The 23,640-nt window shown below is 35.4% G+C and overlaps 1 protein-coding gene across 1 annotated transcript; it reads right to left on the bottom strand.

The window, feature by feature from the left end:
- Positions 1-16,532: 16,532 nt before the first annotated feature.
- On the bottom strand, positions 16,533-18,179 carry LOC130935996 (F-box protein CPR1-like). The gene has a single exon (XM_057865956.1). The coding sequence runs from the start codon at positions 18,116-18,118 to the stop codon at positions 16,799-16,801; it is 1,320 nt and encodes a 439-aa protein (XP_057721939.1). The 5' UTR covers positions 18,119-18,179; the 3' UTR covers positions 16,533-16,798.
- Between the last annotated feature and the right edge of the window lie 5,461 nt (positions 18,180-23,640).

Genomic DNA, 23,640 nt, shown 5'->3' with positions numbered 1-23,640 from the left:
ATTGAGAATGGTGATGAGTGTCACAGATCATCACATTCATCATATTGAAGTGCAAATGAATATCTTAGATAGAAACAAGCGTGTTTGAATAGAAAATAGAAATAATTGCATTAATCCATCGAGACACAGCGGAGCTCCTCACCCCAACAATGGAGTTTAGAGACTCATGCCGTCAAAGATACGAGGTTCAGATCTAAAATGTCATGAGGTACAAAATAAATCTCTAAAAGTTGTTTAAATACTAAACTAGTAACCTAGGTTTACAGAAAATGAGTAAACTGAGATAGATAGTGTAGAAATTTACTTCTGGGGCCCACTTGGTGTGTGCTGGGGCTGAGACTTGAGTTTTTCACATGCCTGGGCTTTTTCTGGAGTTAAACGCCAGGTTGTAACCTGTTTCTGGCGTTTAATGCCAGAATGGAACATGGAACTGGCGTTAAACGACAGTTTACGTCATTTATCTTCGAGCAAAGTACAGACTATTATATATTTCTGGAAAGCTCTGGATGTCTACTTTCCAACGCAATTGAGAGTGCGCCAATTGCACTTCTGTAGCTCCAGAAAATCCATTTCGAGTGCAAGGAGGTCAGAATCTAACAGCATCAGCAGTCCTTTTTTAGCCTGAATCAGATTTTTGCTCAGATCCCTCAATTTCAGCCAGAAAATACCTGAAATCACAGAAAAACACACAAAATCATAGTAAAGTCCAGAAATATGAATTTTTCATGAAAACTAATAAAAACATACTAAAAAGTAGCTAGAACCTACTAAAAACTACCTAAAAACAATGCCAAAAAGCGTATAAATTATCCGCTCATCAGGAGTCATGCAGAAAGTGTGCCAATCACACAAGAATCACCACGCATACGTGTCAATGATGCGCACGCGTGACTTTGGAAAATCGACGTAAATAGGTTTCAGGCTGAAAGTTGTGATGGCCTGGTGCGGGAACTATGCCCAAGGCACAAAGTCAGTCACGCGTACGCGTCGCTGACGCGTGTGCGTCATTTTCCAATTCTGCACACTCACGCATCCGCATCAATGACGCGCACGCGTCATATGCTATTTTGGCACACACCCCAATGCAAACAGAGAGTTGTGCGCACGCAAGGCTGCCTTCGCGCGAGTAGCACAAGCTCGACCGACGCCGACGCGTCGTCTCCCCATTTGCGCGACCGACGTGTACGCGTGGAGTACGTGTGCGCGTCACTCACGCAACACCACCAGATCTCTGCACCGCCACTTATCTTATCTTTTCTTTTCTAATCCTAATTTCTTCTATCTTTTATTCTTTCTTCCTCCCTTCTTACTTTCTTTTTCTTCATCTCTTTAACTTCTCATCCTTCTTTTCTTCCATTCTATTTTACTTAATTTATCTGCATACTTTCATTCATTGTATTTTAATTTTGTGCATATTTTTATTTTCTTTTCTAAATTTATTATTTTATCATTGGTGTTAAATGTTCTTATTCAACTATTGTATCTTTTCTGGTATTATTTTGGTGCTTAGTGACTTGTTTTTCACTATTGGGTGACATTATTTATCTATCAATGCCAATCTTTTATGATACCTATGTTCCTTTTGCATTGACATGAATTTATATTGTCTTTCCTTACCAACTCTCTTCCCAATTGTTGCAAATTTTGTACCACTGGTATGCCATGTGCTTCTATTGTTTTCTCACTTACTTGTTGTAGCTACCAGGTAATTGAGACCCCATTATTTGGCATTAACCCACCCATACTTTATTTATTTTCTTCTCTTTATTTCTGGGTTACTTTTCTTCTTTTTTCTCTTCTTTCAGGATGGCCATCAAGAAGGGAGAGGAAAAACTTCTTAATGGGGAGACAAACAAGTCCATCTACACAATCTTTGGAGAAAAGTGTCAGTTAGAGAAACCTGTCCACTTGCAAATCTTAGCATGCACCGAGGACGGTGCAATCTTTAAGTGTGGGGAGGTCGATACCAACTTCCGTGTGTTAGTTATTTTCTTCTCAACACTAATGTTTTATTTTATTTTTTAGTTCATTATTGCATTTGCATGTTTGATTGCATGTTTGTTTGATTTTTGTGCATTTAGCTACTACTTGGTTGAAGTAATATTTTCTTTTTCAAGACTCTATTTCATAATATTTCACTAATTTAATTTGAAAATTTTTTGTGTTAAACTTGTTTGAAGACTATAAATTGGAACATGAATTATAGCTAAGAACACACAACCTGTGAGATTTGAGATTAATTACATGGTTACATTATTTAATCATAATATTTTATTCTTGTGTGTTTTCTTCTCTATGATTGTAATCTTTACTTTGTTCCATTCTATATGTCCATTGTTTAGTATATTTACATGCTTGCATATGATTGAGGCCATCAATTGTTATTAGCTCACTTATCCCAAATAGCCTACCCTTTTATTTACCTTTGTTAGCCACTTTGAGCCTTTTAATCCCCATTTGTTTTATATTTTACCACATCACTAGCCTTAAGCGGAAAAATAATTAAATATCCCAATTGAATCTTTGGTTAGCTTAAGATAGAGATTGTGTATCAACTAAGTGTGGGAAAAGTGTGTGAACATGGGTTAATAGGGAATGTCTTATGTTTCTACTTTATTTAAATATTGGGAACTTGGGTACCTACTCATATGAGACCAGAAAAATTAAAAATCCATGTGCATTGATATGTAATGTTTACTTTTATATCTTTAAAAAAATAAAAATAAATAAAAAAAGAAAAAAGAAAAAAAGAAAAAAATCCAAAAGAAATATTCAATAAATAAGTAAATAAATAAGGGGACAAAATTATCCCAATGCTAAGTTAAGTTAAGATCAATGCATATGTGATAAAAATTAAAAGAAAGGTTGATGCATGAGTATGAGATGAAAAAAATGGGAATTTTGAGTAGCTAGGCATGATTTTAGAGTTATATAGAGTATGTGTATGTTAGGTGAGAGTTTAGACTAGTCAAAGATTCAATTCATAGCTCACTTAGCCATATATATATCCTCACCTTTACCTTAGCCCCATTACAACCTTAAAAAGACCTCATGATATTTGCATTGGTACATTAAATACTTGTTGATTGGTTAGATGAAGAACAAAGTTTAGAAAGTATGACTAGAGAAGAGTAGAGTGATTAACCCTAGACACTTGAGAGAGTCAGAGTGATATACACTACCAGTGAGGGTTCAACACTTGATTCTATGTTCCCTGCTTTCATGAGCTATCTTCTTACAAGTTTACTTGTCTCTTATTGTGTGATTTAAATGAGTGGAATCTGGTTTATGTTTGTCTTGAAGAATTTATTTACTTTAACCAAGTAGGTAGAAGCATTTCACATTTAGTTGTATTCATATAGATAGGATTGCATTTCATACATTTTACCATTCCTCTTCACTCCTTTATAGCTTCTCTTAAGCTTAGCATGAGGACATGCTAATGTTTAAGTGTGGAGAGCTTGATAAAACACTATTTCATGGTTTATCTTGTTCTCAATTGAGTGGTTTTTATCAACTCTTTACCCACTTATTCATACTATTTGCATGGTTTTACTTTTTCCTTTCGGATTTTGTGCTATGATTGAAAACATGCTTCTTTGGAATTTAAATTTGCTATGTTTAATCCTCTCTTATTACCATTTGATGCCTTGATATGTGTGTTAAGTGATTTTAGGGATTACAGGGCAGGAATGGCTTAGAGGATGGAAAGGAAGCATGCAAAAGTAGAAGGAATACAAGAAGTTGAAGAAATTGCTAAGCTGTCCAACCTGACCTTTAAGCACTCAAATGGTCATAACTTGAGCTACAAAGGTCCAAATGATGCGGTTTCAGTTGCGTTGGAAGGCTAACATCTGAGACTTCGAAATGATATATAATTCGCTATAGTGGCCATACAGAAAAATGACTCGCTTGCGTGAATCACGCGGACGCGTTGTTCTGCAGAAAAATCAGCGACCTGCACGTGGCAAAATTCGCCCCCAACAATTTCTGGGCTATTTCTGGCTCAGTTTTTAGCCCAGAAAACACAGATTAGAGGCTATAAAGTGGGGAAATCCATTCATTCAAAAAAGAACACAACATTCATTATTCACAATTTTAGGTTTTTAGATGTAGCTTTTAGAGAGAGAGAGGCTCTCTCCTCTCTCTTAGGATTTAGGATTAGGATTCCTCTAAATTTTAGGATTATTTCTTCATTCCAAGTTCAATGTTCCTTTAATTTAATTTCTCTTCTACTATTATTTATTCTATTACTTTAGTTTGTTTATTTTCCCAATTATATTTATGAACCCTTTCATGTTAGATTTGAATTTATGTTTAAATATAATTTGAGGTATTTTAGATTTATGATTTTTACTTAGCTTTTTATATTCTTGGCTTTAATTGATGTATTGATTAATTGGAGACACTTGAGTTATCAAACTCATTGTGATTGATAATTGTTATCTTTGCTAATTAATTTGAATTCCAATAACTCTAGTCTTTTCTTAGGAATTGTCTAGGATATGAGGAATCAAATTGATTCATCCACTTAACTTACCTTCATAGTTAGAGGTTAATAAGGTGGGAGCAAAATTCAATTCTCATCATAATTGATAAGGATAACTAGGATAGGACGTCCAATTTTCATATCTTGTCAAGAGTTTTTCTAGTTATTAATTTATTTTTCCTGCAATTTATTTTCCCTATTCAACCTTTCAAAAATCCAAAAATATTGTATTTCATAACCAATAATAAATCATACTTCCTTGTAATTTCTTGAGAAGACGACCCGAGGTTTGAATACTTCAGTTATAAATTTTATTGGGTTTTGTTTTAGTGATAACCAAAACTTTTGTACGAAAGGATTCTTTGCTGGTTTAGAGATTATACTTACAACGCGATTATATTCTAATGAAATTCTTTACTAGCAGAAATCTGATCATCAAAATGGCGCCGTTGCCGGGGATCGAACTCGAGTCACCCGCGTGACAGGCGGGAATACTCACCACAACACTACAACGACCCGGTAAGTATTCCCTCCTGTCACGCGGGTGACCCGGATTCGATCCCCGGCAACGGTGCCATTTTTGACGAACTGATTTCTGTCGGTAAAAAATTTCATGAAAATAATCGTGTTGTAAGTATAGTCTCTAAACCAGCAAAGAATCCTTTCGTACAAAAGTTTTGGTTGTCACAAGTAACAAAACCCAATAAAATTTATAACTGAAGTATTCAAACCTCGGGTCGTCTTCTCAAGAAATTACAAGGAAGTATGATTTATTATTGGTTATGAAATACAATATTTTTGGATTTTTGAAAGGTTGAATAGGGAAAATAAATTGCAGGAAAAATAAATTAATAACTAGAAAAACTCTTGACAAGATATGAAAATTGGACGTCCTATCCTAGTTATCCTTATCAATTATGATGAGAATTGAATTTTGCTCCCACCTTATTAACCTCTAACTATGAAGGTAAGTTAAGTGGATGAATCAATTTGATTCCTCATATCCTAGACAATTCCTAAGAAAAGACTAGAGTTATTGGAATTCAAATTAATTAGCAAAGATAACAATTATCAATCACAATGAGTTTGATAACTCAAGTGTCTCCAATTAATCAATTCATCAATTAAAGCCAAGAATATAAAAAACTAAGTAAAAATCATAAATCTGAAATACCTCAAATTATATTTAAACATAAATTCAAATCTAACATGAAAGGGTTCATAAATTAAATTGGAAAAATAAACAAACTAAAGTAATAGAATAAATAATAGTAGAAGAGAAATTAAATTAAAGGAACATTGAACCTAGAATGAAGAAACAATCCTAAAATTCAGAAGAATCCTAATCCTAAATCCTAAGAGAGAGGAGAGAGCATCTCTCTCTAAAAGCTACATCTAAAAACCCAAAATTGTGAATAATGAATGTTGTGTTCTTTTTTGAATGAATGGATTCCCCCACTTTATAGCCTCTAATCTGTGTTTTCTAGGCCGAAAACTGAGACAGAAATAGCCCAAAAATTGCTGGGGGCGAATTTTGCCACGTGCAGGTCGCTGATGTTTCTGCAAAATGACACGTCCGCGTGATTCACGCGTATGCGTCATTTTGCTATATGGCCACTGTAGCAAATTATATATCATTTCGAAACCCCGGATGTTAGCTTTCCAACACAACTAAAACCGCATCAGTTGAACCTTTGTAGCTCAAGTTATGACCGTTTGAGTGCGAAGAGGTCAGGCTAGACAGCTTAGCAATTTCTTCAACTTCTTGTATTCCTTCCACTTTTGCATGCTTCCTTTCCATCCTCTAAGCCATTCCTACCCTGTAATCCCTGAAATCACTTAACACACATATCAAGGCATCGATAGTAATAAGAGAGGATTAAAAATAGCAAATTTAAAGCCCAAAGAAGCATGTTTTCAATTATAGCACAAAATTCGAAAGGAAAAAGTAAAACCATGCAAATAGTATGAATAAGTGGGTAAAGAGTTGATAAAAACCACTCAATTGAGCACAAGATAAACCATGAAATAGTGGTTTATCACCTCTTCATTTTTAATTTCTTGAAGTTGATATTGAGAGGCTATACTATTGTTGGCAAGCTCTTTGAATTGTTGGACTATGGAAGAATACGGGGTAGAAGCTGGAAATTCAGAGGTAGAATTCAAAAAATCAGACAAAAGTTGGTTGAGGAGAGCATTCTTGATCCATGCAGCCGGTGGATGATCCAATAGTTTGAGAAGTAACTGGAGTTGCTCTCGAGTGTTAACATCTAACTCGAATAGAGAACTAGAAGAAGAAGGTCTAGGTAGTGTTGGAGCAGGAAGAGGCACTTTGTCTTCTTGGATAACTCGATTTAAGACAAAGATCAAGTTAGCTAAAGTAGCACTTGGAGGTGTGGTAGACGCTCCCGAATTTTCAAACCCTGGTCCAGTTGGAGTTTGAAATCCGGCCTGTTGAGGAGGGCTGTAGAATCCTTCAGGAGTGTCTAAAACTCTAGATCAAGACGAGTCTAAATTTGTCGACTCAGCAATTCAAGAGGCAGAATCAGAGTCTGGAGCTACCTGGTTTTCAGCAGAAGGTGCAGCTTGATTGTTTGGTGAGGAGGAAAAGCAACCTGTAGTGGTTCAACTGACCCCGCAACTTGAATTCAATCATGAGATGTGGAATGTTATAGGTCAAGGTGTTATTGCAGAAGTGGTTAATCAGGTGCCACAGGAGATGTGATTGAGTGAGCGGCAGTGGCAGGCTGATATGGAAGGTACACAATTATAAGTTAAGACTTATTTTAATTTAAAAGAAACACAGATAGAAATGATAGTGTTACCAGGATAAGTCTTGGTCTCCGAATTAGTTTAAGACCAGGATTTGAATCGGCTGCATCCTCTGATTGAGAGGAGCTGCGAGGGTATCCTTAACGGTTTGTTCACTTCCCTCAGAGCTTTCACTTGATGTTTGCAGCCGTAACTGATAAAAGCTTAAAATTAAGAGTGATTAAGTAAATGTAATTTTTAGAATATTTCAAGTTAAAGGGTATAAAGATAAATAGAAATGGTTACCCTTCTAGAGGTCCTGGTGGGAGTTCTTCGACTTTTGTATGGTGGTTGTCGAGATGTGTCAGCCTTTCTTTTGTGGGGTTTTTTGGGGAACTTTCTGCATTGGGGGCTGTTTGAATAGCAAATTGCTGAATTTTCTCTAAGGTACAAGTATACCTTGAGTAGTAAGCAGCCCACCATTCAAAGAAGGATTTTGTAATGTAAGAGTTGCGATCATAGACCAGGAAATTGAAACGTTCCCTGCGTTGCTGATTCTTTAAGAGGCAAGAGTTGAACTCTTCTTGAGAAGTTAAAGTGATGTGACAGAATGAGTCACCATTTCGAGGCAGTGGCATTGGGATTGCTTGAGAAGATCCCAGTTGTCTGCTGATAAATGAGGAGCATACATGGTTACTTTGAATCTTTTCTTTTTTTTGTTGGGGTAGCCCTATAGGAATTACTTGGACAGTTAACAAGTTCGCCCAATTCCGGTTTGCAAGCTCATTTTCCTCGTTGCTGTTGGGGAAGAGTAAACGGTCAAACCATGTCGGACCACAATTTCGAAGCATAAAAGGAGCGAAATTGAGGTTGTCATTGTCAAAGTCTTTACAAGAGTGAAAGAGGAAAAAAACAGCCCAAAATCAGTCTTCATCCGATTGTGTGTCAGGAAAATTGGGCTTGTAATAAGCTAATCGAAAACCTTCGATATGCTGTTTATCAGTACCACCGCTTCCAGGTTTTATCATAAATTTTTCAAAAATGGCATTAAGCCATAATTGGAGAAGCTAGAGAGGGCCCCCTGTACTGATTATACTATTGTCTCGAAGACAATGAACGAATTGACCAAGTTCTTCGAAAATGTGCCCAAGAAGAAGTTTGGTCAAATTAAGAACTTTCCCTTCGTGAAGCAGAGCAGCCAAGGGAAGAAAGAGTTTTGACATCTGAACGCTTCGAGAACAGAAAAGGATTGCATTCAGCCAATAAAATAAGAAGGCGACATGCTCATTATCTGTAACATCAGTGCCTTCTGCACCCATGTTATGAGCAATGAAATCACTATAAGAATTGGCCAGGGTAACACTATATTGGCATTCAGGATGCATATCAGGAGTACAATCTGAAGGACTTATCAGAAGCCTTGTGATAGAGGCTACGTCTAGAAGAGACATTCCGATCATTCCACAAGGGAGGTGGAAGTTGTTGGTTGTCCTGTTCCAAAAATAATTTACAGTGCCAATCATCCAAGGGAGCGTTGCAGGTGAGAAATGGGAGAGCCTTAGTAGTTCCTCTATTCCTAAAGCCCCCCAAGTTAGCATTTTTTGTGGGTTCAAGGCGTTGATACCAGGCTGTGAAGTCGAATCCTCGAGGATTAATCTTTGGATTATTCCTAAAAGGTTTTTGATTAATGAAGAAGGAGATGTTGAGGGCTTGGTTAATCAACAGATCTTCCCCCTCAGCACTATGGAAGAAAGGAAGTTTCTTGTTTGCCCTCTCTAGGGATTCAACTAGTCCGAGGAAACAATGAGCATTTGCGCCTACTGTGAAAGGGATTAAGATTCTAGTATTATTAATTTGAAGTTGAGGATCATCAATGACTTCATCATTGACTTGGTTCAGTATACGAAGGGCTGGAGGTGCTACTGCGTGACCTTTACCTTTGTCTTGAGCAGCAGCGTGAGAGGAAGGAGCAGCCATTGCAAAACAGGGAAAAGGAAGTTTTGAAGGGTTGAAGGTTTTGCGATCTTGAGACAAGAGAAGTTTAGAGAGCAAGGGTTCGAGAAAAATTGAACAAGGGCGAGAATGATGAATTTAAAGTGTTACTGTAGCCGTTATTACAGAGGGAATGCAAAAAGAGGTAACTTCGTGAAGAAGGCAAAATGGTGGAAAGAGAAAGCGTAAGTCTCGGGAAACGTGTCGAGAGGATCAATATTAATAGGGAGTTAAATGGTAGTTATTACCGATTTAAGAAATCGAAATTTGAATTTGGATTAAGTGTTTCATCTTCCAATAGTGTTATCGAAGGCAAACACATTAATCTAAGGGGGGTAATTTGTTTATCGAAAAATATTTTCAATGAAGGCAGGTTGGTTCGAAGTAGTAAAGAGGTCTAAGACATAAGCAGTTTTTGAAAGGATACACGTGCAAGTATTAGATGGAGGTGCTCGACACAGATTCAATCTCAAGGCCCTTTATTAATCGAAAAAGTCCATTCGAACAAGGTACTCGAGTCAAGTAATCGAATAAGTTATTCGAATAAGTGGATCGAGCAGTTGTGGTAGTGGAGAAGTTAAAGGCTTTTATCACACGAGGAACTCATGGGTAACGTTTATAGGCAAAGAGGCAGGAACAGTTACCAAGGATTATGCATTCAAGGCTGTGATTTTGTAATTAATTGTAATTAATTGACCGTTACCAAAAGTAGATTATAAATATTAGAAAGTTATAAGGAATAAGGGTTGGAACTTTAACTTAGAAAAACACTCAAGCACACTCACATCCCAAAGATTTCCCGAGCCTGCGACGAAGTAACTTTTCTATAGGGTTCCTTCCATGTTTTTTCGTCTTTTAATTTATCTTCTTGTAAACTTCATTTTCTTCAAGTTAATTTATCTTCTAAGTATTTTTTTATCTTCAATGTCTAATTTACATTTATGCATTTTAAATTTTAATGTCGAAACCCTTTGACCCAGTCGAAGACATTTTACTGCTTTCTTCAAATTTCAACGCAAGCCTTTCCGTTTTCAGTACATTTTCGTTTTTGAAAAGCTTTAATTTTTTTGTTTCTTTTACTGATTTATGAATTTTAAATTATCTTTACTTCCAATACCCGTCTAATCAAGGACACTTTGATGCACTTTTAGAAAACTAGTACCTGCAAAAAGGAGTAGGTTTCGCTCCCAGATCACTAGATATTGAACCACCATCGATTTACTAAAAATTGACAAAATACATTGTATAGCTAATCCTTCATCATCCAAACATTATAGCGTTTCTCCTTCCCTCTCACAACCACATCCATGCTAGCAGATTCCTTGAACGGGACAAGCGTAGCAAAGGATGCTATCAAAGATTTGCATATTCTCGGTACATTGATCTTTTTGAAGGCTTCATTAACAATGTCAAATGATAGAACCACATCTTTTCTTTTACCAAATTCATCTTTAAAGTAACCCAATCAGTGACAATAATTGTTTTCATAAGTGTAAACTTGATATTGATATTCATTTTGTTCGCAATCGAATTATACAACAATAAGCGCATGTAGTTCATATCCCGTTGTAGGACCAGCTGATGGACATCTTGACTAAACCATTCTTCCAAGGAAGGAATCCTGTGATTAAAGGGAGATGCTAGAGGCTGAGAGAAGCTAGCAAGGTAGGTAAGATTTGTTGAGCTGGCTTTTAGTTTGTTATATACTTATATATTGCTGAAGTATAAATAAGGAGAGGAGCTTAGTTGAGACAATGAAAACCATAGTCTTTCAAATTTTTTATAAAAAAATCAGTAATAATTTTTTAAAGAATAAAAAATAGTTTAATTAACTAAAATACTTTACTATAACTTAACTACTATAAAAGAATCATTTTCAGCAATAAATTTTTAGTCCCTAAAATTTTATTTCAAGCTCTACTACTGGTATAAATAATCACTCACCTCACATCACTATAATAATTCACCACTTTCAATAATTCATTATTATTTGGTCTCTGATACCTTTCAATTTAATATGTAGTTTGTTATTGGGCTATTTTTCAAGTATTAAGTTTAGTATATGTTATTGACTATGATTTAATAACTTGTTAGGGGTTTTGGGAAGTAATCCTAATTTCATAATTTGACGTGTTCAATTATCAAGTGTGTCACATAGATCACAATCATTGCAGCGAATGCTGCTCTCTCAGATTCAGGTCAACGCACAAAACAGGATGATGAAGACCCAATCATAGTCGTAGAGGAGAAAGATATTCAAGTAGGGGTAGAAAGATGTTCTAGAAGCTTGGTGGGGAGACTTTGGGCAGACAAGCAGTTTTCAGTAGGAACAATAGAACCAGCAATGCAAGCAATTTGGTGACAACCAGAAGGATTTAAGGTAATTAATCATGGAAGGAATGTGTTCCAATTCTTCTTTCAAGACGAAAAAGATGTCATAAGGATCGAACGGGGTGCACCATGGCTCTTCAAGAATTATATTTTAAACTTAAAACGGTGGAAGGAGGACGAACATATTGGAGATCTAGATTTCATCCAAGTCCCGATGTGGGTTCAATTTTGGGGGCTACCGGAGCACTACAAAACGAAGGACTTAGGATGGAAGCTCGGATGCTCTTTTGGGGATGTTCTAGATATGGATATCTTCCAAATTCGAGGCAAAGAACACAGCATAATTAAGGTACAAGTCAGTTTAGATATCACTAGACCGATTAAAAGATCCTTGCGTATAGTCGGCCCAAATAAAAAGGTGCGAGAAGTTGGTTTGAAGTATGAACTGATAGGGAACTTTTGCAACTATTGTGGCTATATGGGACACGAGGCAAGAATGTGCAGTTTTCAACTTGATGATTCTTTAAATGAGAGGTTAAAGAAGAAAGATGGGGCGAATGGCTAAAATCAAATCAATCAAGTAGAAGAGAGAATCACACAGAAGACAATTTTGACTCTAAGGTGTCGATAAATGAGAAGAGTAGACAAAACAAGATTACAAAGCCTATTCCAGTGAATCTGATCAGGAGTTTGGCTAGTTTGTCAATGCAGTCACAGCAACATTAGAAGGAAAATGAAGGAGAAGAGGTAATGAGTAAAGACCGAACATTGCAGAATGAACACTTACCAGAACTCCAACTATTCCAAGAGATGCAGGCAACAAAAGAAAAATGAATTTTGGAAAACTACCGAGAAGAAAGTGGAGACTTGGGAATGGGGAGAGAAAGGGAAGGATTTGTGTTCGGAAGCACCATGAATGGGGAGAAGGGACAGAAAGTGATCGGAAGCAAAAGAGGGCCCCAGGGAGAAAGCATGACTGCCAGAAAAAGGAAGATATGCTCAGCAGAGGATGAAGCTAGCATTGCTGAAGATGGAAAGGGTGCCACCCCACATTTGGCACCCAAGGATCCATGAAGATGATGATGTGGAACTGTCGGAGTATGGGGAATCCCCTAACAGTTCACAACATACAAGGGATCTGTAGATCCCATTCCCCCGAAGTAATATTTTTATGCGAAACAAAAAATATTACATTGAATGTAAATAGCCACTGCAACAAAGTTGGATATCAGCAGATTTATTGTGTTGATCCAAGAGGAGGTTCTAGAGGTTTGGCACTAGCTTGGAAGGAGGATAGTAGAATTTTAGTACGATCCAGTGATGACTTTTTCATCCACTTTGATTGGATAGACATTGCCAATAAAAAATGATGGGAAGTAATGGTAGTTCATTTACATTGTGACGAGAGCATTCATTCAGCCCAGTATCAACGAATCCTGGATATTAAGAGGTCAGCAAGCCCCTACTTTCTTGTGATAGGAGATTTTAATGCCATATCTGCTTCTCATGAAAAGGAAGGGAGACGTAGGAAATCAGCTGCATCAATTGAGGTGTTTAATAATTTTATTAATGATGGGGAGTTAGTGGATTTGGGATATGAAGGAAGGAAGTTCACCTGGAGTAATCGACAATACGAAGATAATCTTATTCAAGAAAGGATAGACAGATGCCTTTCTTCTCTCCAGTTTCGAACAGATTATTCGAGAGCAGCAATTTTTCACCTAGAAGACTCGGGTTCTGACCACCGTCCGCTTTTAATAATGGCAGATAGAGAGGTACATAAAACTAAGAAAAGGTTTCAGTTCCAAGAAAGGTGGTGTGATAGTGAGGAGGTTCGGCATGTTATGGAAGAAGCTTGGCACTCACAATTTGAAGGCTTCCCAATGTTCAAGTTCTTTTCCAAATTGAAGAAATGTAGACATGGACTAGTGGAATGGCAAAAATCCAGTTCAAACAACTCTCGAAAGGAAATTTCAGAATTAAGAATCAAAATAGAACAAGAAAAACTCAAAGGCACAGGAGCAGACAGAATAAAGATTATTCAATTAAAGGAGGAGTTATCAGAGGCCTATTTAAAAGAGGAGAGATATTGGAGAGAAAAATCCAAAATTCAATGGTTGAAATGGGGTGATCAAAATACCAAATTTTTTCATGCCAAGGCTCAAACTCAGAACCGGAAAAATAAAATTTATATGTTGCAAGACAGTAATGAAAATTTCATATCAGACACAGCGGGTATAGCTCAAAGTGCTACTGAGTACTTCCAAAAATTGTTCACATCTTCAAACCCCAGACCAGCCACGGGTGAACTAGAGGACTTGGAGGCTAAGGTGGATGAAGAAACAAATCAAAGACTTACTAGATGAGTAACAGAAGAATAAATAAAAAAGCAACATTTTCTATCAATGCATTCCCCACCCCATGTGATAATGGATTCACAGCTAAATTTTACCAACACTACTGGGAGATAATTAAAGAGGATCTAAATGCTGCCATAAAGAGTTTCTTTGCAGGGGGAAGGATGTTGTGAGCAATGAATTATACTCATATATGTCTAATCCCAAAGGTGCCAAATACAGAATCCATGACCCAGGTTCATCCGATTAGACTTAGAAGTGTCTTCTACAAGATTATTTCCAAGATTCTTATTCACAGAATGCAGGGTATGTTGGATAAAATTATTAGTAATAATCAAAGTGCCTTTATTAAAGGGTGCTTGATTAGTGATAACATCCTAATTGCACATGATTTTATGCATTTTGTGAAAAATAAAAATTATGGAGACTATGAGATGGCAGTAAAACTCAATATGAGTAAGGCTTACAACAGAGTTGAATGGTCTTTTGTTTGGGAGATTATGAAGAAGCTTGGTTTTTGCAATAAATGGGTAGACTGGATTAAGGAGTGTGTTACCACAGTGTCCTACTCTATTACTGTGGATGGACAACCATATGTTTTTTTCAAACCATGTAGAGGATTGCGACAAGGTGATCCCCTCTCCCCTACCTTTTTCTACTTTGTGCAGAAGAACTTTTTCATCTGCTCCACAGAGGAGAACAGAGGAGAGAAATCTCAGGCTTAAGACTCAACGGTAGATGCCCTATAGTCAGCCACTTATTCTTTGCAGATGATTCCATTCTCTTTTGCAAGGCAAACGAGGTAGAATGCAACAAGCTGATGGAAATACTGGAGTGCTATGGTGATATTAGTGGGCAGACAATTAGTTTCTCTAAGTCATCTATTTTTTATAGCAAGAACACCCCTAGTCCGAACAGAGAATTCTTATCTCAACTACTTCAGATTCCACACGTAGGCAAACAAAATAAGTATTTGGGACTGCCAGCAGTGATTAATAGATCAAAAACTCAGACCCTTAACTTTATAAAGGAGAAAGTTGATAAGAAACTACATGCTTGGAAGCGATCATTATTGTCAGTCAGTGGGAGAGAGGTTTTAATTAAAGCAGTAGCTATGGCTGTTCCGATCTACACGTTGAGCTGTTTCAAGCTCCCGGACACACTGCTAGACGAGATTCAGAGAAAGATGATAAATTTCTGGTGGGGGCAAAGGGGGTCAGAAAGAAGATTACAATGGATCAGGTGGGATATAATTTGCAAATAAAAAAAAGTATGGAGGATTAGTCTTTAAAGACCTGAAAGCATTTAATCTAGCCATGTTGGCTAAACAAGGCTGGAGAATCATCACGAAGCCTAATTCTCTAATCAGCAGAATTTACAAAAGCAAATATTTTAAATTTTCTTCTTTCCTACGAGCTGATACAGGGCGAAATCCTTCTTGGGCCTGGAGAAGCTTACTAGAAGGAAGGAAAATTATCAAACAAGGTACTCGTTGGCAAGTGGGACGAGGCAGTCATATTAGAATTATGGAGGATTGGTGGCTTAAAAATATGAAGTCAATATCCGAACAACAGCAAACAGCTACAGACCCAAATTTTATTTGGGTTAATAAACTCATTCATAATAGACAGTGGAAGGAGGACATAATCAGAAATAATTTCAATCCAGAAATTACATCAGAAATCTTACAAACTACTATTATGAAAGTTGGAGAAGATCGAATTACCTAGGGAAACGAGAGGGACGGTAGGTTCACGGTGGCTTCCGGATATAATACAGCTTTTCAAATGGTGCATTCTCCAATCAGCCAACTACCCGATTTGTGCAGGGAAAAGAGACTCTGGAATTCGTTGTGGGAACTTCAATGTCTGCCGAAGATTAAGGTATTCCTATGGAAAGCCCTTCATGACGACATCCCAGTTCGTACTCGATTTCACGAAAGGATACCAACAGTCCTAGAAATCTGTCCTAGATGCAACAATTTGGGAGAAAATGTAAATCACTACTTAATTGATTGCCCAAGGTCACAAGAAGTTTGGCAGAAATAAGATTTAGGAGCTTACCTGATGCAAAACAATTCAGGAAAATTTTGGGAGTGATGAAGCCAGTTCATGGAAGGACCAAGACGAAGACACCATTGGAGGAAGAACTCAGCACTGGCAGCAGTTATTTTATGGAAAATTTGGATCACAAGGAACCTTTTTGTCTTTGAAAATAAAAGTACTTCATCAGATTCGATTATCACTTCAGGGCATGAATTCATGGAGGAGGTGCAGAAGACAAATGAGAACTAATATGCGTTTAGTTGTGTGTTTAGTCATGCTTTAGTTAAAGAAATGCTAATTGCTTGAAATCCCCTTTATTACATTGTTGTATGGTTGTCTAAGGTGGATCCACATCTTTTATTTATTTTATTTTAATAAATAAATATCACATTACCTTTGAAAAATAACTTGTTAAAATATCTTATGGTTTCTATTTTATAAATAAATATATTTTTTATAAAAAAAAATTACTTATATGCAATATACCAAATTACTTGTTAAAAGTATTTGTAATTTTCATATTTAAATTAGAATCAATTTTGTTAGGTTTGGTAGGAGAATAAATAATTTTATAAACATACATCAGTCATAATTCATTTGGGATTGTGACAATTGACAAAACTATCAAAAATATAAAAAATATTTAAAATTTATAAATTACCCCTCCTAAGTCATAACCCATAATCTATCCTATCCCACCTTCAATTCATTAATTCTCAACCCTCAACCCTAAACCTTTTATTTTCCAAAAGAAAGCATGAAAATGGGATCATTATTTTCGAGTTTTTCACTACGGCCTATTGGCATTATATTCGACTTGAATGGCTAGTACCTCAACGATCATGGACCCAATCAATTGAAACACACTGTCCACTAAACTCGTTTCCCCTGTGAAGTGAAAGAATGCTTTCCATATATCTAGCAGCTCTTAGTGAATCATTCTTACCAAAAACTTGGAGACATTTTACTTTCCCTGATTCAGCTTCATACATCACCAACTCTTCATTGTTGTTTTTCCAAAGAAATTGGTCTCTCCCACAAATCCCCGCAAGCGTTGAAATCACTTGCACGGGTCCAACACTGTATACCTTAACCCAAGACTCTTGGCTCCAATAATCTTTCATCACCCACACATCATAGCGTTTCACTGAGTGAACAACCATGCCAATTCGAGCCGACTCGTCACGTGGGACAAGCGTGGCCGAGGATTCTTCCCAACAATCTCGTACTCTCGGTACATGAATCTTTCTGAAGGTTTCATTAACCATGTCAAATGCTAGAACCACATCTTTTCTTTTACCAAACTCATCTTCAACGTAACCCAACCAGTGACAACAATTGTTCACCAAAGTGTAGACGCGAGAAGAGCTCCAAATTTCAATGGGAAGTGGAAGAACAGCATCAAGCCTTCTCCATGAGTTAGAGTTAAGGCTGTATAACTCTGTTCTCCACCACCCAAGATGTTCTTCACCTTTTTCCCTAATCCAAAGATCCTTGATCACAACAACTTTATAGTCGTTGGTTTTTGGATCAAAGCCGAATCCAGTGTAATCCATTAAAGAATTTCCACCAAAGGGTGTTGCGAAATGGGATTCTGGCAAAGCCTTGAACTGTCCCAAAGAAGGGTTCATCATCAAATTTGGTTTGCCTTCTAGGAAATATATGCCATTGCAAGGACCCATGATTTCGGTCCAATATTCGTGATCAGAATTGTATTCACAAGGAGGGTTTAGAACCTTAGAGGGAACATGTTCTTTGTTTTTGTTGGTAATATTATCATTACTATTACAAGAAAGCAAAGAAATGAATGTTTTCTTGCTAGAAGGAAAGGGTCTGCCAATGACAAAGAGATCATGATTTGTTACTATGTGGTTGTTGTAGACAACATAGTACTTGGTAACAAAATGAGGATCCTTTATGAGATGGAACCATGACTTGCAAACAAACTTACATTTCTGCAACTCTTTCGATGGTAACCTTGAGAGGATGTTGGATAACAATTCCTCTGGCAAATGCTCTATGCTAACCTTCTCTTTGGTTCGGCTTTTGGTACTGGGTAGAGCTAATTTTGAACTAAGAATTTCGTTACTCTTCCTTGGCAAGAGTATTACCACGAGAAACAAAAGGAAGACAAGAAAGTATAGGAAGAGCATGGTTATGGTTATGGGGATGGTGATGATCCTAAGATTTTGTTAGTATAATGGTTAACAGTAATAAGTGTTGACGGTGATACACTTATACAAAGATTTTGTTTGTTATATATTGCACATGATTAGGGATTACTTTGTTACTGTACTGTACCAAACACCGAGTAGTGACTTGGTCGTCCTATGATGCAGGTAAGCCATCCGAGTACCGGATTTTTTTTTAAATAATTTAATTATTTTAATTACCAAAATAAATAATTTATAACGTATTTATCAATTTAATTTATTTATCTCATTTACGCTATAAATAAAATATATGTATTTATAAATAATTAAATATAATTTTTAAAAATATTAATAATTTAAATTGGACTAAAATTTTTAAAAATAAAACGTTTTAAATAATAAGAAAGATGGACGATTTTAAATAATAGAAAGAAAACCGTCTATTTCAAATAATAGAAAAGATGAATTGTTCACTATTAACACAGTTACTTTTTTTTTTCTAACTATCCACTATTAATATATTATTTCTTCTATTGACCTCCGATTTTTTTTACTAGAATTTACACTAAATCAGTTCAAATAATATTTCAAATTTTTAATTAAAATATAATTTATTTATTAAATTTTTAATTTTTAACGGACAAAATTTTTAAATTTTTTAGTATTCTCTTGAGTATTAATTTTTAAATTTAAATTATATACATTTCAAATTTTATTTGTTGTATGATAGTTCATAAACAATTATATATATTTTAAATTATATATGTTAATATTCAAAAGAGTACATACAAAATTTAAAAATGTGAAGTATTATTTGAATTGAATTGGTGTAAATCTTAATAAAAAATCATCACTAGATGAAAGTCAGTGAGTGAAAGAAGTAATAGTATTAATAGTGAGTAGTGAGAAAAAAAATAATCGTATTAATAATGGACGGTTTATCTTTTTTATTGTTTAAAATCATCTATTTTTCTTATTATTTGAAATGTTTCATTTTTAAGAGTTTGGTCCAACTTAAATTATTAATATTTTTATTATTTCAAAAATTATATTTAATTATTTATAAATACATATCTCATTTACACATAAACGAGATACATTTAAAATTATTTTGTTTATAGCGTAAACAAGATAAATAAATATGATTTAAATTATGAAATAGGTTATAAATTATTTATTTTAATAATTAAAATAATTAAATTATTTATTTAAAAAAAATCCTCAGAATACTAGGATGAGTGATTGACTTAGACTTAATTAATACAGGTTATTTAAAATACATATAAACAATAAATGAGTCTGAAGAGAAGTTAAATATGTGGGATGATTTGATTTGAGACTTAATATAATGTTTCCTTGTTAATGTCATAATATAGTCATATCGCAAACCATGGTCAAATAATCATAATTTTTTTTTTTCTTCTATGCAAATGTACTTAAATATAGATATATTTTTTAAAGACCATAAAAGGTAGTTACAGCAAAAGTCAAATTAAATATGCCCTATTATATGGCTGCAGTTGATCGAGTGCACTGCATGCTTTCGTATTTGCTTCCAGGCTTGTGTTTAGGTTCACACATGAAAAAATCTACATGGCTCGATTAGAATAAGCTCATGTCATTGTATAAAACCATGATTATAGAATAAGTTATAGTCCTAGTTTTATCTATGGGTAAAATTGTGATTATGAAATTGTTTTATCGATTTTTAACATATCGTGGTTCAATATTTAGTGGTCTGTGAATAAAATTTATTTCTCTGTAAATTTAAAATGAATTGCATTAAAATTGAATAAAACAATAAAATGCTTTCAATAATTAAGATCAAAGAATTTTGAAATTAAATACAAAATGCAAAATCTTTAAAAAAAAGGAAAAAGTAAAAGTGTTTGAAAGATAAAATTGCAAAGAAAATAAAGAACACAAAAAATGTAAATGAAAAGGAAAAGTATGGAAGGAACCTTACAAAAAAATGATTCGAACGTAAACTCAGAAAATCGCTGGGATATGAGTGTGCTTGAGTGTTTTTCTTAAATAAAGTTTCAATTCATTCTTCATCGATCTTTCATCTATTTATTGAAGTCCTTGACCAATCATATTTAAGAGTAACTTCCACATGTGCTAACTTTCAAGCAACTGTTCCGCTCTTTTTGTACAACGTGAATAACTACCAAAAATCAACTTCAAAAACCTTTATTCCTCTATTAAGTACATCGACTAGCTTTTGTTTTTCATTCGCCGATGAACCCGATCTCAATACAAACTCCATTCCTCGAAAGAGAAATTCATTGTACTTCAACTATGGTGTGTTTCGAAATCAAATATTTTCGATCAACAAATTGCTCCCTTAAGATTAACGTATTTTTCTATATCATTTAAGAATGAAACACTTAATCCTATCTCATTTGACTCCGCAACTATAATCAATAAATTTGATTTGAAATTATTAATCTTTCATTTATTTGTGCCCACTATGGCACGTTTCCCATTGCTAACCATTTCTCTCTCTTCCACTTCGCCATCTCAAGGAAGTTTTCAATTTTAAATTTTGAAAAAATGAAATATAAAACGGTAGCATTATTTACCTCTTTTATTTTCACTTGAGAAAGTTCTCACCGTTATACACGTTAACCTTCTGTCTCCCAACTTTCACCTTTCTTCTCAAAACTTGTTACTAATCCTTTCTGAATTTTCTTGTGCAAACTCTCCTCCATAACCAAATCAATCATTAGGAATTTCTTTGCATACTCATCAACGGCTTTCCCTTCTATTTCAAGAGCTTTATCTGCCCAAGGCATAGGCAAACACATTGCAATCGAAGCCTTTGAGCAATCTGATTTGAAGGTATTGAATTGATTTAATGATGTTATCATTGAAAATCTTAAGAATTTGCTCACTAACAAAAGGCTTTTCATCTTCTTCACTGCCGATGATGACACTTGCTGCTTCCTTGGTCCTTTACAAACTTTAGAACAAACCAAAAGAATGCTCATTTCTTTCCAAGCGCCAAAGGAGAGGATTTGCTTATCAAGTAATATCTTTTTATTGCCCCCTTCATCGACTACAAAAAATCCTTCAAAAACAATCCAAAAATTACCTCCAGGAATGCTGATTTTCTTGCCTGGAATCAACATCTTGAATCAGCAAAAGGCGATGTTTGGAAAGCACAGGGCATTCATGACCTTCTTCGTCTCTCTCACTTCACACCAACCACTCATCACTGGATGATTGGAGCTGCACTATGTTTTCGGAATAAAACCACTAACAATTTTCACCTTCCTTGCAGAATAGTGGGCCCACACTTTTTGATGTTGCTGCCATCACTGGGCTCCCGAAAAACTATCCCGACACAACATTTGACTCAAGACTAACTAAATCCTATAAGATAATCCAAAAAAATTCTTATAGTGATTTTATTAATTACCATATGGGCCATGGAAATGATCCTATGACTGATGAAGAGAGTGTGATTTTTTATATTACTGGTTGAATGCCATCGTCTTTTCCTTAAGGAGCATTCAAATGCAAAAGTTATTCCTCCCACTGGCCGCCTTACTCCATGAAGGTGACAAGTTTAACTTGGCCAAGTTAATCTTAGAAAAATTATACGATGAACTGGGGCACTTAGTTGATTGTCTTTGAAAAAGATCTTCGATCAGTATGGAAGGACCCCTTTGGCTTTTGCAAATCTGGCTAAATGCCGTCTTTGAAAAGTATATGAAACAAGGCGGGGGCACCATTTTGAAAAAATAACATATCGAAGGCTTTGATTAGTTCCCTTCCAGCCGAACTTTGAGGATGCCACTTCGATTGAAGACCTTTTCTGGGTTATATTCTAATTACTTCATTCATGCAAAAGCTTTCAAAATGAAGAACTGATGTTTACTCCTTTCTTATGTCAAAATTGTAGACCAGCTTAGTTCGAATGCCTCCTTTTCTCCACTAATGATGACGATGACAATGACTTGGCTAATGCAACTTGGGCCAATTTCCTTGCCGTTCATATATTTCCAATAGGAATACCTCAATATAAAAAAGAAAATTTTAAAATGACCCTCTTTGCTCCTCATTACGTTGCGAGACAAATGGGTTTCTCCCAAACTCTTCCAACTCTTGTTCCTTGAAAAAACAAATCCCTTTGTCACGTCGATTTCAAATAAAGAAAGATATCTGAAGATGTCTCGATGTCAATGATGCACATCAAAGCCATTATTCTCATTTACCTTACAATCGTAGTGAGTTTGTTACTAAGTCTTCATCAAATGGTGAAACAGTTACTATTTTTGATATAATCGCTCCTTGGAAGAAATTAAAGAGTCTTCAATAAAAAACCTTCAAGGAATTGAGGCTTCGCCTAAAAGAACTCAGAAAAGAAAAATCAAAACCATTGAGACATCCAAACAACCGAAGCAAAAGGTCCAAAAAATTTTGATCAAGACCACCAAAATAAGGACTTGGTTAACTTTTTTTATCGATCTTGTTTATTTATTAAAACTTTGCATTAACTGTACAATCATTAATGTAAAGGATCCTTCAACCAAGGCCCAAATCTGCAAAGGATCCTTCAACCACTGCTTCTAACCCATCTAATTCTGTTTTGGCTGAACTCTTAACTATTTTGAATGGGATTACTATTGAAGAGGAAGCACCCACTTCAACTCTGATTGTGGAAGAATTTTCCAAACCAAGTCTTCCTAAAGAGCTCTCCCAAAGAACTCTCAATCAATTAACCTCTCTTCTAAAGCTGTTAACCCATCTGCTGAAGAATGAGTTTCACAGAATGACTTAAATAGTATCTTATCTGACATTTTGAATTTTTCTCTTGAATTCCAGGTTCCACCTCAATTTTTTGCAATGGTGAAAAAATTTGAAAGGGTTTCTAATAATCTTTTCATTTCTCAAGATAAATTGAAAGAAGTAAAAGAGAGAGGCTAACCAAAATCGAAGTGAAATCTGTAGAAACTGAGGCAACCCATCAATCAGTACAAAAGTCTTACAAAGAATTTGAAACCTATATCACCCAGGCTGTTAATACTCAAGCTTATTTAGCAAGGCGTGAGGAGGAACTCAAAAGGGAATTAGCCCTAGTTCGAGAAAAACAAGCCGCATTGGCAGAACCTTACGCCAAGGCCCAGAAGGAGAAAAAATATTATTTAAAAGTCTTTGCAAGATAGAAAACAAACAAGCTGAGATTAATAGGAGATGACAGAGTGCAAATCGAAGAACATGACAAAATTGAAGCTTATAACACCTATAACACATAAAGAAATAAACTTCACTGGAACTCGAAGAACCGTTAGCACCTTATGCTCCACAAGTTTATTGTATTCTCCTGAACAGATCTTCTTTTCCTTTATTTGTACTTCTTTATATATTTAAACATCACTTTCCAAACATCGATATTGCTTCAAATACTTACCATTTATCGATTTAACCTCATTACTAGAATCGATATCTTTAATACGGTATGTGTTCTGGTGCACGAATCTCCACACTTTGTACAGCTGTACCAGCAAGTGCAC

This window comes from Arachis stenosperma, chromosome 6 (assembly GCF_014773155.1).
Source record: "Arachis stenosperma cultivar V10309 chromosome 6, arast.V10309.gnm1.PFL2, whole genome shotgun sequence".
NCBI lineage: Eukaryota > Viridiplantae > Streptophyta > Magnoliopsida > Fabales > Fabaceae > Arachis > Arachis stenosperma.
The sequence above is the reverse complement of the archived record's forward strand: the minus strand, read 5'-3'. Positions and strand labels throughout refer to the sequence as shown.